The sequence below is a fragment of the Electrona antarctica genome (assembly GCF_951216825.1).
Source record: "Electrona antarctica genome assembly, chromosome: 4".
NCBI classification, from domain to species: Eukaryota; Metazoa; Chordata; class Actinopteri; order Myctophiformes; family Myctophidae; genus Electrona; species Electrona antarctica.
In genome coordinates, this window is record NC_136809.1 from 43,371,312 (window position 1) to 43,384,793 (window position 13,482).

The 13,482-nt window shown below is 45.8% G+C and overlaps 2 protein-coding genes across 2 annotated transcripts; one reads left to right on the forward strand and one right to left on the reverse strand.

Moving 5' to 3' along the window:
* Window positions 1-262: 262 nt before the first annotated feature.
* LOC306921942 (T-complex protein 1 subunit zeta-like) lies at window positions 263-1,858 on the reverse strand (the record flags this gene model as incomplete). The annotated part of the gene is made up of 1 exon (XM_079499285.1): window positions 263-1,858. The coding sequence occupies one exon, from the start codon at window positions 1,856-1,858 to the stop codon at window positions 263-265; it is 1,596 nt and encodes a 531-aa protein (XP_079355411.1).
* Window positions 1,859-7,449: 5,591 nt separating this feature from the next.
* On the forward strand, window positions 7,450-8,710 carry LOC306921329 (uncharacterized protein; the record flags this gene model as incomplete). The annotated part of the gene is made up of 3 exons (XM_079498438.1): window positions 7,450-7,489; window positions 7,868-8,028; window positions 8,583-8,710. The coding sequence occupies exons 1-3, from the start codon at window positions 7,470-7,472 to the stop codon at window positions 8,708-8,710; spliced, it is 309 nt and encodes a 102-aa protein (XP_079354564.1). The 5' UTR covers window positions 7,450-7,469.
* Window positions 8,711-13,482: the final 4,772 nt, after the last annotated feature.

Here is a 13,482-nt window from a genome sequence, read left to right on the forward strand (position 1 = left end):
GCCTCTACACTTTCTTGGCCAGAGTCCAGAGAGTACACTTGAATGGAACGAGCAGGCCGTTCGGTGGTCTCGGTTTTGGCGAGTATCTGTTTTATTTGTTTGTGTGGCTTGCCGACCCCTTAATCATTAAGTTAATTGATATAGGGCCGCTGGGTCCTACTTCTGCCACCTCGGCAAGTCCTTCAGCAATGAATTCCAAGATGCCTTTTAAAATACTATTTTTTTTTTTTTTTTCACGGCCGTTAAGCTTCGAGAACAACCATTAACCTCTGAGAGACGACAGTCCGGCTCTCATGATCTCATCCACTAGCAGGATATTGGTAGCGATTACGGTGCATGAATGGAGGAGCTGTCTCTTGACGTTATAGTTGTCCCACACGCCTGCCTCCCCTGAAACCATTGGCTCGCCCGTGTCCAGGTCCACCCCCACCAGCTGCCCCGACTCCTTGTGCTCAATCTGCAGCTTGACCAGCGTCTCCATCGGGTCGTAGCCTGCGTTCTGGGCCAGCACCTTGGGAATGATCAGGAGAGCTTCGGCGAAGGCCTGGACGCCGAGCTGGGCCCTGCCCTTCACCTTGGGCTTGTAAGCGACCAGGGCATCCGCTACTGCCACCTCGAACGCACCCGCTCCCGACACTACGCTACCGTCTTCGATGGCGTTCTTGACCGCCCGCAGGCCGTCCCTGACGGCGTCTTTGATCTGCGTGAGGGTGTGCGTGTCGGGTCCCTTTACCAGCAGTGTCACGGAGCGAGGGTTCCTGCAATTCTCGAGGAACGTGTACTTCTCCTCTCCCAGTGTTTGTTCGTACACCAGCCCAGCGTGTCCCAGGCAGTCTGGGGACAGGTCATCCAAACAGTTCATAGGATGGCCACCACAAGCCAAGGTGAGACGCTCCATGTTCCTCCTCTTGGCCCTGCGCAGAGCCACGATGCCTTCCTTAGCGAGGGTGTCCAGGGAGTTTGGGTCGATACCCTTCTGGTTGATGACGACAAAGCCCTTGTCCCCATCGGGACAGACAGCGTTCTTCAGGGCGACGATCTTCTGCACGCGGTCTTGGATGAACCTCTTCTCGGCGGCCACCAGCTTCTCCCTCTCGACTGCGCTGTTGTAGAAGAAGCCGGAGTTGACCTCCGTCTTCTCGTACTCCAGGGAGACATTGCAGGTCAGTATGTAGGCATCCTCCACCCTCTTCTTCATGTTCGGGTGCCTGGCGCCGTGGTCCAAGACCAGACCTCTGACCAGCTGTGTGTCGTTGTCCGTCTTGTGCCTCATGTCCGCGATCTCCACCATGAACAGGTCGATGGGCTCGTTGGGTTTGGTGATGGCCAGCACAGCGTCTACAACAGCTTCTGTGAGGAGATCTGCCAGCTCCGCGTGGACCTTGGTTCTAAGGGAGGTGCGCGCTACGGTGATGAGGGTCTCCCTGTCCATTTCCTTGGTCACCTTCAGCTCCTCCAGGAGCACAAGGGCCTTCTCCTTCGCGGCCTCAAAGCCCTCGGCGATGATCCTGGGATGGAGGCCCTCCGACACGAACACGTCGGCCTGCTTCAGGAGTTCGCCGATGAGGAGAACGGTAGAGGTGGTCCCGTCTCCCGCCACGTCATCCTGCGCTGTGGCCACTTTGGCGATGAGCGACGCAGTGGGATGCTTGATCTGCATCTCTTGCAACAGGACGTTGCCGTCTTTGGTCAACTTTATGTCCCCGGAACCTGACACGAGCATCTTCAAGGTCCCTTTGGGTCCCAGGTTACTTCTCAACACATCCTGAAGTCCACGGGCAGCGCTGATATTCACGGACAGCGCGTCTCGTGCCCTGGCCACCTCGGCGTTTGGGTTCAGAGCTTTTACGGCAGTCATGGTGTCAGAATGGTCTGTTCAGCCTAAATAAATAATTAACTGACTGCGTCTCTTCTCGTCTTATAAAGCCTGAATGAGCTCTCGTCTGACATCATACTGCACAAACTGTGCATATGTGCACGTGTGTCCACTGTCATTATTGAGGCCCGCTAGCCCCTCCTATGTCCAGCTTTTGGTGTGTCTGTGCACAAACGTTAAAATGCCATTGACAATGAATGGACAATTTATAGTGTAAACACAAACATTGTGTGACACAAACATTGATGACGAAGGTGAGGACGCAAATTGTGATTGGCTGGTATGAGATGATGTATGATGATATACGATGATAAGAGCACCCCTCACTTCACACAGGTGTGATTTTTTATTTTTTATTTAGCCTGGGTGGTGTCTTCTTAAGCATCGTAAGCTGCAGTGCCACTACAGTTTAGTAATTATTTTAATTTTAATTATTTTAATTTCCTGGCCATCATGTTATAGGTGAATGAATACAAGAAAAACTCTAATATATTCCTCAGTTCAATACATTTTGAGGGGCGCTAGCCCCTCTAACTGCTAGCTTTCATGTGTGACGTGACATCATGTGGCAGCGAAGTCTATGGACGGTGGGTTGGCTTGTCTTATTCATGCCCCCCCCCCCCCCTCCCCCAACATACAATAGCAAACAAAGGCATGCCTCACTTCACACAAGTCACGAGTGTGACTTTTTCTTAAATGAACTTGGTTGCACTCATTTTTGAGGGCCAATGCATGGCTTTCCCAAATTATTGCGTATTGCTGGGTTATAGTCTAATGATCATTATAACAACTAGAAAAGTCGGGTTATAACTGGCTGTCAATGGTGATGTAATTGTCTCCACCAGGCCGAAGGCATGGGGAGAGAGTATGTTTTGCACTCCGTCCGTCCGTCCGTGTGTGTGTGTGTGTGTGTGTGTCCGTCCGTCCGTCCTTCCGTCTGTGACCAGCTAATCTCCGGCACCGTTAACCCGGTCGATGCCAAATATTGCACACACACTCCCTGGATGCCAACGATGAACCTCTACCCCAAAATGTCCAGAACGGCCTGTTATAGCGCCACCAGGAGGCCGCTTTGTGCAAAACAAGTTTTTGGACAGTACACCTACAGATTTTGTCCAAACATCACGCAAATTGGTACACAGTCTCTCTAGAGCCATTCAACGAAACGGGTCTTTCAGATTTCTCAGACTCCATCCTGATTGGCTAAGATTGGCTTCCAAAGTTCGCAGGAGTGCTCAGTTTCAAACAAAATGCTGCAAATCATGAACACATCGTGTGATTTCCGTGAAATTGTGCACGCACATTCCCACTAGGCCGAGGAAGAAATGCCACATGAACATTTTCAACTCAGCCTCATGGTGGCGCTATAACTGGCCGAAAAGTGTTTTGACCTCTAACTGCACGGATCTGTGGATAACTTTGTATGCCAACTCCCTAGAGGCCAAGGAAAAACCTTTGCCTGGCATTTTTCACATCTGCTCTTTATAGCGCCACCAGGAGGCCGACATATGTAAAACACATTTTCTAATATTACTCCTTCAGAATTTATCCAAATTTCACGCAAGTCGGTACACATCTTCTTCATAGTCATGTAATCAAGACGGGTTTGTTTGATTTCTCATCATCCACCCTCATCTATATATACAAGTGAGAAGTTGTACCCAACCCAGGAAAAGGGACCCAAAGTCACACACTGCATACATCACTGACACGTCACTGACACACTGCAACACACTACACTCACACGGCAGTCACGTCACACACTTACCCTCCGCGTCGTTCGGCCGCTATCTCCTCATATCGCGCCGAACGCCGCCCCTCAACACCAACCGCGGAACATCACTCATTGCACTGACACCAACGTTGCCTCCCTTCCACACCCACGCCGGCATTGTATCTCTTCACAACAAACAATATCTCCCCAAGCACCCACACCCCCGCACGCACACACTCACATGTTGCCAGGTCTATTAAAACAAGCCCAGAAAAAATGCCATTCAACACGCTACTTACAACTCGCTTACAATTCGCGGACCTGGCAACACTGCATCCCGTGATTCCCCTCTTTTCATTGGCTGCACCGCCAACATTGATGCCACTATGTAAACAACACCGCAAACCCTGACTTCCTACAGCCTACAGCCTATACTTACACACACTACCACTCGCTTACAATACGTGGACCTGGCAACACTACATCACCCCTTCCCAATGGCTCACAACCCCACCACGTGACCCAGTGGCGGCCGGTCCATAGGGGGCGCTGGTGCGCCGCACCACCATGCACAACCCCTGAATAAAACGTGAATAAGAATGACGGAGAAATGACATCTGCAGCCTGTAATTTATTTAAAATTAGCAATCCAGAAACGTCAATATTATATAATATAAGGAACCACTAACCAAAGGCAGTGATTACAAGTTGTATTATGCTGCCACGTTGTATTCTGCTGCCATGAAATGTCACATGTTGTTTACGTTGTGTGACGTTTCTGATTGGTTACTGAGTGTCACATGTTGCTGCGCGTTCATCTGGAGCATAGATATATACAAACACTAGATGGCTCAAGGCGGAGTTTCTGACGTCGTTCACCCGGCAGCCATCTTACTTCGGGCCTACAGTACAGTATGTTCAATGGCAGCTCAAACAGAAACAGTCATAACTCGCTCAAATCTTGACGGATTTACAAACGGGTTGGTTTATTACAAACGTTGTCAACGTGGCTATGATTCAGACTTCAATACAAACGATAGAAAGCCACTGGGTCGAAAAATGTGTGCGATCAATGTTATTCACACCACAAACCACTTGGGGGCAGCATAAACATCACAACACAGTTTGACATATAGTTTAACACACAGTCAACACAGACGCTAGAAAAACATGAATGATGAGCCACATGGAGCCAGGTAAAGATAATAATTAATTTTCATAATGGAACAACAAGACAATGACAAAAAAAAAATGTAGCCTCAATCTACATGGAAAATGCAGTGAAATTAGCCATGTTTGGCAATGCCATGTTTATTTTGTATTTTTAAAAGCCTTCCATTGAATGTGATGATACCTATAGTGCATGTTTTCTTGATATTTTCATCGCGCCCTCTCTAGGACAAAAGTCACCAGCCGCCACTGACGTGACCCACGTGTTTTTCGTGATACCTTTCACACTTCCGGAAACACTACCGGAAGTTACACAGTACACACACACACACACGCGTGCACACACACACAGTGTACAGCCTGCCGGAAACCAAACGTAGAAGAAGAACAACAACAACACAGGTTCGACACTGATTCTAACTTGGCCGGAGAGCACCGCGATTACATACACAGTTACAATAATGCAAACACCTGTCGACACCTGACGTCGTACAATCAGGACGAACCGAGGCGCATATATGGATAAGAACAACAACACTACACGCGCGCGCGCGCAAGCGCAGCAGCACAAAACAGCTACATACAACGCGTGTCACTGTGGACTTCTGTATCTGGGGACTTCTGTATCGCAACGCGGGGCAACGCAACTCTGGGATGAGCGGGCCGAAGGCCCGCGAAATTCTAGTTGGCTACGATTGGCTTCTAAACTTTTCAGGAGTAGCCCGCTTTGTACCCGTTTTGTACAAATCGCCACAACTACTCAACGCAGCGTCCGATTGTGGTGAAACTGTGCATGCATATTCCCACTAAGCTTTGGAAGAAATGCCACTTGACAGTTTTCAAATCAGCCTCATGGTGGCGCTACAACAGGCCAAGCCGTGTCACACACACACACGTTTATATTGCTCCTAAACATTTTGCCAAACATCACACACACACTCCTATCCTCCTGGTGGAGACCTGTGCCCAGAAGGGCACTTTTTCTAGTTAAGATATGTTTCAATATTGGTTGGGTAACAGTTAACGTATGTATGTACTATACATGTATGTAAGTTGAAAGTACTATACTGTGGTCGGCTGGCTTTTTTATGTGCGTATGCTTGGTAGGTATATACTGATGTTGATGGTGACATAATTGTCTCCACCAGGCCGAAGGCATGGGGAGAGAGTATGTTTTGCACTCCGTCCGTCCGTCCGTGTGTGTGTGTGTGTGTGTGTCCGTCCGTCCTTCCGTCTGTGACCAGCTAATCTCCGGCACCGTTAACCCGGTCGATGCCAAATATTGCACACACACTCCCTGGATGCCAACGATGAACCTCTACCCCAAAATTTCCAGAACGGCCTGTTATAGCGCCACCAGGAGGCCGCTTTGTGCAAAACAAGTTTTTGGACAGTACACCTACAGATTTTGTCCAAACATCACGCAAATTGGTACACAGTCTCTCTAGAGCCATTCAACGAAACGGGTCTTTCAGATTTCTCAGACTCCATCCTGATTGGCTAAGATTGCCTTCCAAAGTTCGCAGGAGTGCTCAGTTTCAAACAAAATGCTGCAAATCATGAACACATCGTGTGATTTCCGTGAAATTGTGCACGCACATTCCCACTAGGCCGAGGAAGAAATGCCACATGAACATTTTCAACTCAGCCTCATGGTGGCGCTATAACTGGCCGAAAAGTGTTTTGACCTCTAACTGCACGGATCTGTGGATAACTTTGTATGCCAACTCCCTACAGGCCAAGGAAAAACCTTTGCCTGGATTTTTTCACATCTGCTCTTTATAGCGCCACCAGGAGGCCGACATATGTAAAACACATTTTCTAATATTACTCCTTCAGAATTTATCCAAATTTCACGCAAGTCGGTACACATCTTCTTCATAGTCATGTAATCAAGACGGGTTTGTTTGATTTCTCATCATCCACCCTCATTGGCTACGATTGGCTTCTAAACTTTTCAGGAGTAGCCCGCTTTGTACCCGTTTTGTACAAATCGCCACAACTACTCAACGCAGCGTCCGATTGTGGTGAAACTGTGCATGCATATTCCCACTAAGCTTTGGAAGAAATGCCACTTGACAGTTTTCAAATCAGCCTCATGGTGGCGCTACAACAGGCCAAGCCGTGTCACACACACACACACACACACGTTTATATTGCTCCTAAACATTTTGCCAAACATCACACACACACTCCTATCCTCCTGGTGGAGACCTGTGCCCAGAAGGGCACTTTTTCTAGTTAAGATATGTTTCAATGTCGGGTTATAACTGGCTGTCGATGGTGACGTAATAGGTTTCAGATTACATACATGTATACATACAGACATTACCTTTAATTCACCTGACACTGAAACATATCTTAATTACGTCACCATCAACATCAGTATTATATATACCTCCGAGCATACACGTGCATTCGTACTGCACTCACTTGATGTCTGGCTTCACTCCCTGTCATCCAATCAGGTGGAGGCAATGAAGGAGGTCAATGTGTTTCTGACCAGTCATGTTCAGGCACTGGCTGAGCTGAGGACATCCTCCCTGGATGCTCTCTGTTCATTGGAGGCCGAACATGACAGTCTGTCTCAACGGATCCAACAAAGTCAGAAAGTCAGAAACCCAACAGCTGGTATGCCACACACATTTTTAAGCCTTAACTCATTTTCTATGAATGCCTTTTTGAGCCTTGCAGGCGCCTGTGCAAAACATGAAGGCACTTATTTCAACGTGAGTAGACCACCACCTTCACTCCAACCATACAATCGCACTACACAGGGTTGCCACGGTCATGAAATTCCTGGAAATATATTGAAATGAGAAACCTTTTCCAGTCTATTTTCTTTTTCAAAAGATGTAAAAAATAATCACAACTTTTCATCTATTACAGCAATTTGAATATTTCCATAAATTAATTAAAAAAACCTCAAGGCAGATCTAAAAGCTCACAATACTTCGTTTGTGAGCCTGTTGATGCCATTTTCACTCTTTGGTCCCGGGAAGACTTCTTGAGTCTTGTCTTGAGCTATAAACGTTTGGCAACCACTGTGACTGGATCCATGCTTATTATCAATCCAAGCCCAAACGCAATCGACCCTCTCTGTCCAGATGTTGCAGTGAAGCGGAGAAGCGTGTAGCGGTCCAGGCAGACCTCCTGTCCTCCACCGTCCCCTCCCTGGCCGCCGATATCCGCCACACTGCCCAGGAGTCTGAAGAGGCCCTGGAGGAGAGTACAGGCTACTGCTCGCTCCTACACCGCTCCCTCACTGGTAGGACCTCTGACTGATGTGCTCATCGTAACCATTTATAGTTTTTATACCTAAAAAAAAATAAACTCCTAAATCCTGCATATGCTTTCTGATTCTGGAAATGACTAAATGTATGTTTCTATATATCTGCCGGGTGGAACTGGAAACCTCATGTCCTGTTATAGACTCAGAAAAGTAGCTGACATACAAGTTCAAACGGTTTTCATGCTTCGCTTGTGTGACGCTGTAGTATGATCAAGTAGAGCAGGGCTATTCTAAATTGTTCAGGGGGCCACATTGGCAGAAACCTTTGAAGTGAGTTGCCAATTTCATCCTGAAAGGGGAGAGACTTATCAGCTTCAATGTAATGTTTATTTTCCCTAGAGTTATCTGATTGGATAAAATTTGTATCCTGACCTAAACATGTAATTTCTCTAAAGTGCTAGAGAGATGGATCATGGTAGACTCACTATAGCAAAGAATAGAGCTATATGACTCATAACAAAAGGACAGAATGGCATCATGTTTACTTCATTCTAGTGTTTGTTCACTGTCGTGCCTGTGCACCCCAACAGGCCTCGGAGAACGCAACGGCAGTCACTGCTCCAGAGCTCAGGAGAGGGTCCAAAACCAAGCCCAAGAACAGATGGCCCTCCTTGGGCAGAACTCTGCTGCCAATCTGGCACTGCAAGAGGTAAAATGACAAAGCAGATGAGACGGTCATGTGGTTTGGCCCTGCGACCCATGTCGTCTGTAGCCTGTAATGATCTCTTGATCACATGTTAACATGCAAGTTGGGGGAATGATATAGCAGAACATCATTAATATAATATCACACACACACACACACACTTCCTGAATACAGTTTGTTTATTTACTTTATGGCCTAACTGCAACACATTGGAATGTAAGGAGGTTGTTTATGAAGTGAATACCGTACCCCTAAACGGTACTCCTACTCTAAACGTAAAGTAGAGATGTGAGAGCATACAAAGAGACCAGCTCGGGCAGAAACCTAAGCCGTCCGGATCAGACAGACAGAGAACTCCTCACAAAACGTTTGGAAACTTAACTCTGGTCGGTTATTTCTCCCCTTTAATAATACCAATTGGTATTGTATTTAATATCATTTGTATCATTGATTAGTCACCTTTACAATGAGGTAGCTTGTAAGAACCAGGCATTCGTGGAATGAGCAACACAGCTAAACGTGTGGGTAAGTAAGTAGCCTTGCCGAGCCATGAGGCCCATAGGGCAGGAGCCTATCTCCTGTTTCTGTAGCGTGAGGCAGCTTGATGTACAAGTACACCCCCTGGACATGACGCTAGTATGTCGCAGCGACTTACCCCCAATCCAACCCTTGATGCTGAGTGTCAAGCAGGGAGGCATTGGGTCCCATTTTTAGAGTCTTTGGTATGACCCGGCCGGGGATCGAACCCCGACCTCCCAGTTTCAGGGCGGACACTCTAACCACAAGGCCACTGATCTGGCGTGTGGGTAGCGCCTCCAAAACATTTGCCAAAATGGCACATGGTTGGTATTGACCCTTGCTTTGAGTGTCTTAGTCACAGTGGATTGGATGATTGCACTCTCCCACAGTAATAAGGAAAAAACACACACAAGGTTTTAAAGATTTTTTTTTTAACATTACTTATTTTATATAAATGCTATATTATCATAAATCTTAGAGTTTTGATTAATGATTTGAGAGACTATTTGCAATCGTGGCCCATAGGTTAGGAATTGCTGGTCTAGGAGGTATGGTGGTCTGGTAGGATTATAGAAGGTAAACTAGTCTTGGACAGCAAACAATAGCACAACCATGGTAATTAGACATCAGCTATATCTTGCACCATCCCTCATCGCTAAACTTATTTGCCATTTTTTACTATTTTAAAACATTTTTAAATTGTTCAAATAGCTGAACTAATGTGTCTATGTAGATTTGCAAGTTGAACTATTTTAAAATGTTTTAAAATTGTAAAGAAATGGCGAATACGTTTAGGGATAAGGGGTAAGGGGTGGTGCAAGATGGGGCCAAAAAGTTAAATAGTATCCATTAATTAACAGCACTACAGTGTTAAACTCCTCACAAACATGTGATATAAATAGGTTATTATGGGTAATTAAACCACTTTTATAACATGAAAAACTCTTCTTTCTAATTGAATCAGAACATCTAGGATTACGATCCAAATACCTGGGTGCCTCGTCCAAGTCCGTACCAGTGATCCATGTGACACCTCAACTTTGGCACCCCTGATCCTGAGGCACAGATCCCTGGACCTGGAGTTTTTCATTGACGTCCCCTGTCACAAGTTGATGATGTCATTTGCATGTGGTGTGATTAGGGATCCCACTAACCTGGACCACACATGGGCAAATGACATCGTCAACTTGCGACAGGAGTTTCCCTATCGTCTACTTATTAGTTAATTATAGATTCAATATTGTTGATTATTGTTGATTATTTTGTATGTTACTGTTTTCTTTTCTTTCTTTTTTTTTACAATTTCAAACCACTGTTTTTGAACACTGGGTTTTGTCAGCTTGTCTGTTTGGCAACTGAATGTTTAACACTGAATTAAGCTGTCATGTTTGCACTATTGAGTTTCCCTATTGAGTGAAAAATGTAAAACTGACGCATGCACAATCCTTCTTGACAGCAACTTTTAGTGTGTGTGTGTGTGTGTGTGTGTGTGTGTGTGTGTGTGTGTGTGTGTGTGTGTGTGTGTGTGTGTGTGTGTGTGTGTGTGTGTGTGTGTGTGTGTGTGTTTGTGTGTGTGTGTGTGTGTGTGTGTGTGTGTGTGTTGTCTCTATGTATACATGTATGTAATCTGAAACTTACCTTTATTACGAAAGCCAGTTATATCCCGGCATTGATACATATCTTCATTACGTCACACTCAAAATCAATACCACGGCATACGCATCAAAAAGCCCAAGTGACCACAATATACTACTTTTCAACTTCTAATCTATTCTAAATTATATTATTAGTGTGGTTTCCCAGAGTCGATCTGGGAAACCTATAGAGGCTATGCGCATGACATCATCATCATACCCGGGAGAACGTGGCAAAAATGCTACTTTCTGGCCTTGACAGGCATACATCCAAAAAGAAAAGTCCTATTTGATTGCATTAAACGACGTTAAAATCACTTTGCCACTCACCTTGCCACTCAATGTGCCACTCGATTTGCCATTCACTTTATGCATGCGCATACCCTCATGGAAATTACTATAGTCTGGGACCCAGACTATAGTAATTTCCTGACAATTTATTTATTCAGTAAAAACATTTTAGGGTCCCTGTGATGTCATGTGGGTCAGGACTTTACCATACCTACATTAACATTTCAGTAAGTATCAAGATTAAGAACCACTGATGTACTGTAGAAGCTGGATGAAATTAACAAATGTCATGTTTCCATGACCATTTCCACTTTATTATGCTTTATTACCTCTGTTGAATGTTTTGCATATACTACTGGCCTTCTAGCGATTAGCTGAACTCCTCTTACACATACTGCTCTCACTCTCACATCCATATCTTAATGTGAGTCTGTCATACCATTGGATGTCCTGGTTCCTCTGTTTCGTAGTCTGATGAATAATATGAGAATGAGTGCAAGCAGTACCACAGCTACTCCCAGTCCTACTCATTTGACCTGGGCAGCAGAGCACAGGGCTCACATGGCAGTTATAATGGGACAGTGCTTACTATCGTTCTATGACTGTTCTCTCCGTCTCTCTCTCATGCACTTTCACTTGCAATTGCACTTTCACTTGCACGCATGAATTTACACACCCCCCCCCACGCACGCACGCACGCACACACACACACACACACACACACACACACACACACACACACACACACACACACACACACACACACACACACACACGCAGGCACACTAGTGCTTACTGTGGGTTGAGTTATTTGTATTTGAGCCTATGCATACAGTACACCTGGAGGAGGTCAAGGCTAGGGCAAGTACTACGGCAAGTGCTAAGGGCTAAGATGGAGTCTGAAGAGGTGGGTTTTCAGACTGCAGTGGAAGATTGGGATTCCATAGTTTTGGAGCCAGAAGGGAGAAGAGTTTGGGACGTGTGGAGCGTTGTCCCAGCGTTTTTAGCGAAGGTACTTCCAGCTTCCCTGCGTCGGCTGACTAGAAAGACTGTGTTCACATGTTGTCTCATGCCACCACCAGGCCTTACCTTCTGTCATAGTAGCATCAGTGATAGGAGTACTCTGCTCCGCAGCTTTGTGGTGGTGTTGGTGTCAGAGGAGGGAAATGGTGGAGCAGGACATTATGAATAACTCTAGGTCATACGTTCAGTGAGTCGTCTTGTTTCACCCACTATATATAGATGCTGATGGATAGATTTGAATTTGCCCACAATTAATGTCAAGGTTTTCTCCATATCACTCATATTTGTCACCATGCACATCCCTAATCATCTTTAACTTTGGCCTAGGCCCTGTTTTATGTCATGTCACGTTGTCCCATCCTGTTGTCCATTTCACGGCCCTATTTTATCATTTATATGATATATTTCTGTCGCCAGATTCACCCACTGTCTCCCTCCCTACTCCAGTAACTTGCAATACTGTAGGGCTGGGCCTCCCTGGGCCTGGTGAGAGCCGGAGTGGACCTGGTGAGACGTAGGAGGGGCCCGGACAGGAGTCAACCCACAGAGCCTAGTCCTTCCACACGCCAGATTTTGGTTCTCCCAGTACCGGCAGAGTAGTTCCGGAGCAACGGATTGTGTGGCCTTGCTCATTCCCTGATGGACTGATCAAGGGTAGCTACTGGGACGTAAGTCGGGATTTGATCAACCCCGGCTGGGTCGCCTGAGTGAGGGGTATGATGTTGGAAGACCCGAAACCCCGTTGACCTCAGGAAATATCACTGAAGATACGTCCCAGGTGCATCCATGCGATGTATTTTTTAGTTATAGGCCTAACCCTTTTAATTCAGTTTGCACGCAGCTGCCGTGTTATCAAATACCATTCGAGATAACTTGACCTTGTTCCTGGACGGAGCCAGTTAAACAGTGAACTGTCTAACTGGTATTATCCGAATTCCAACACATTTATTGTAAATCGATCTATCTTAAAGTAAATTGTTAAAACCATAATTATCAACGCTCCTCGTTTCTTGCGTCTGACTTCAAAGTACTATTAAGGGTTTTTTATAAAAGGTTTCTATCCATCTCCTGGAATGCATTTAAAGGGCATTTCACTCAAAAGGTAAAAGATATTAATTCATTTTCAATTCAGTTGGGTACATTTTTAACCTCGCTCTAAGGTATTTCATGGTGTCCTGTCTTAAAGTGACAGCGCTACATTTGGGTCTAACTTTGGTCTCATGGTTCTTCAACTTACAGTCCTTTATAACTATTATGTAACTATTAAAGTATTTATCTTATTATCTCCATTTTAAATCTATCAGATGCATAATGTAG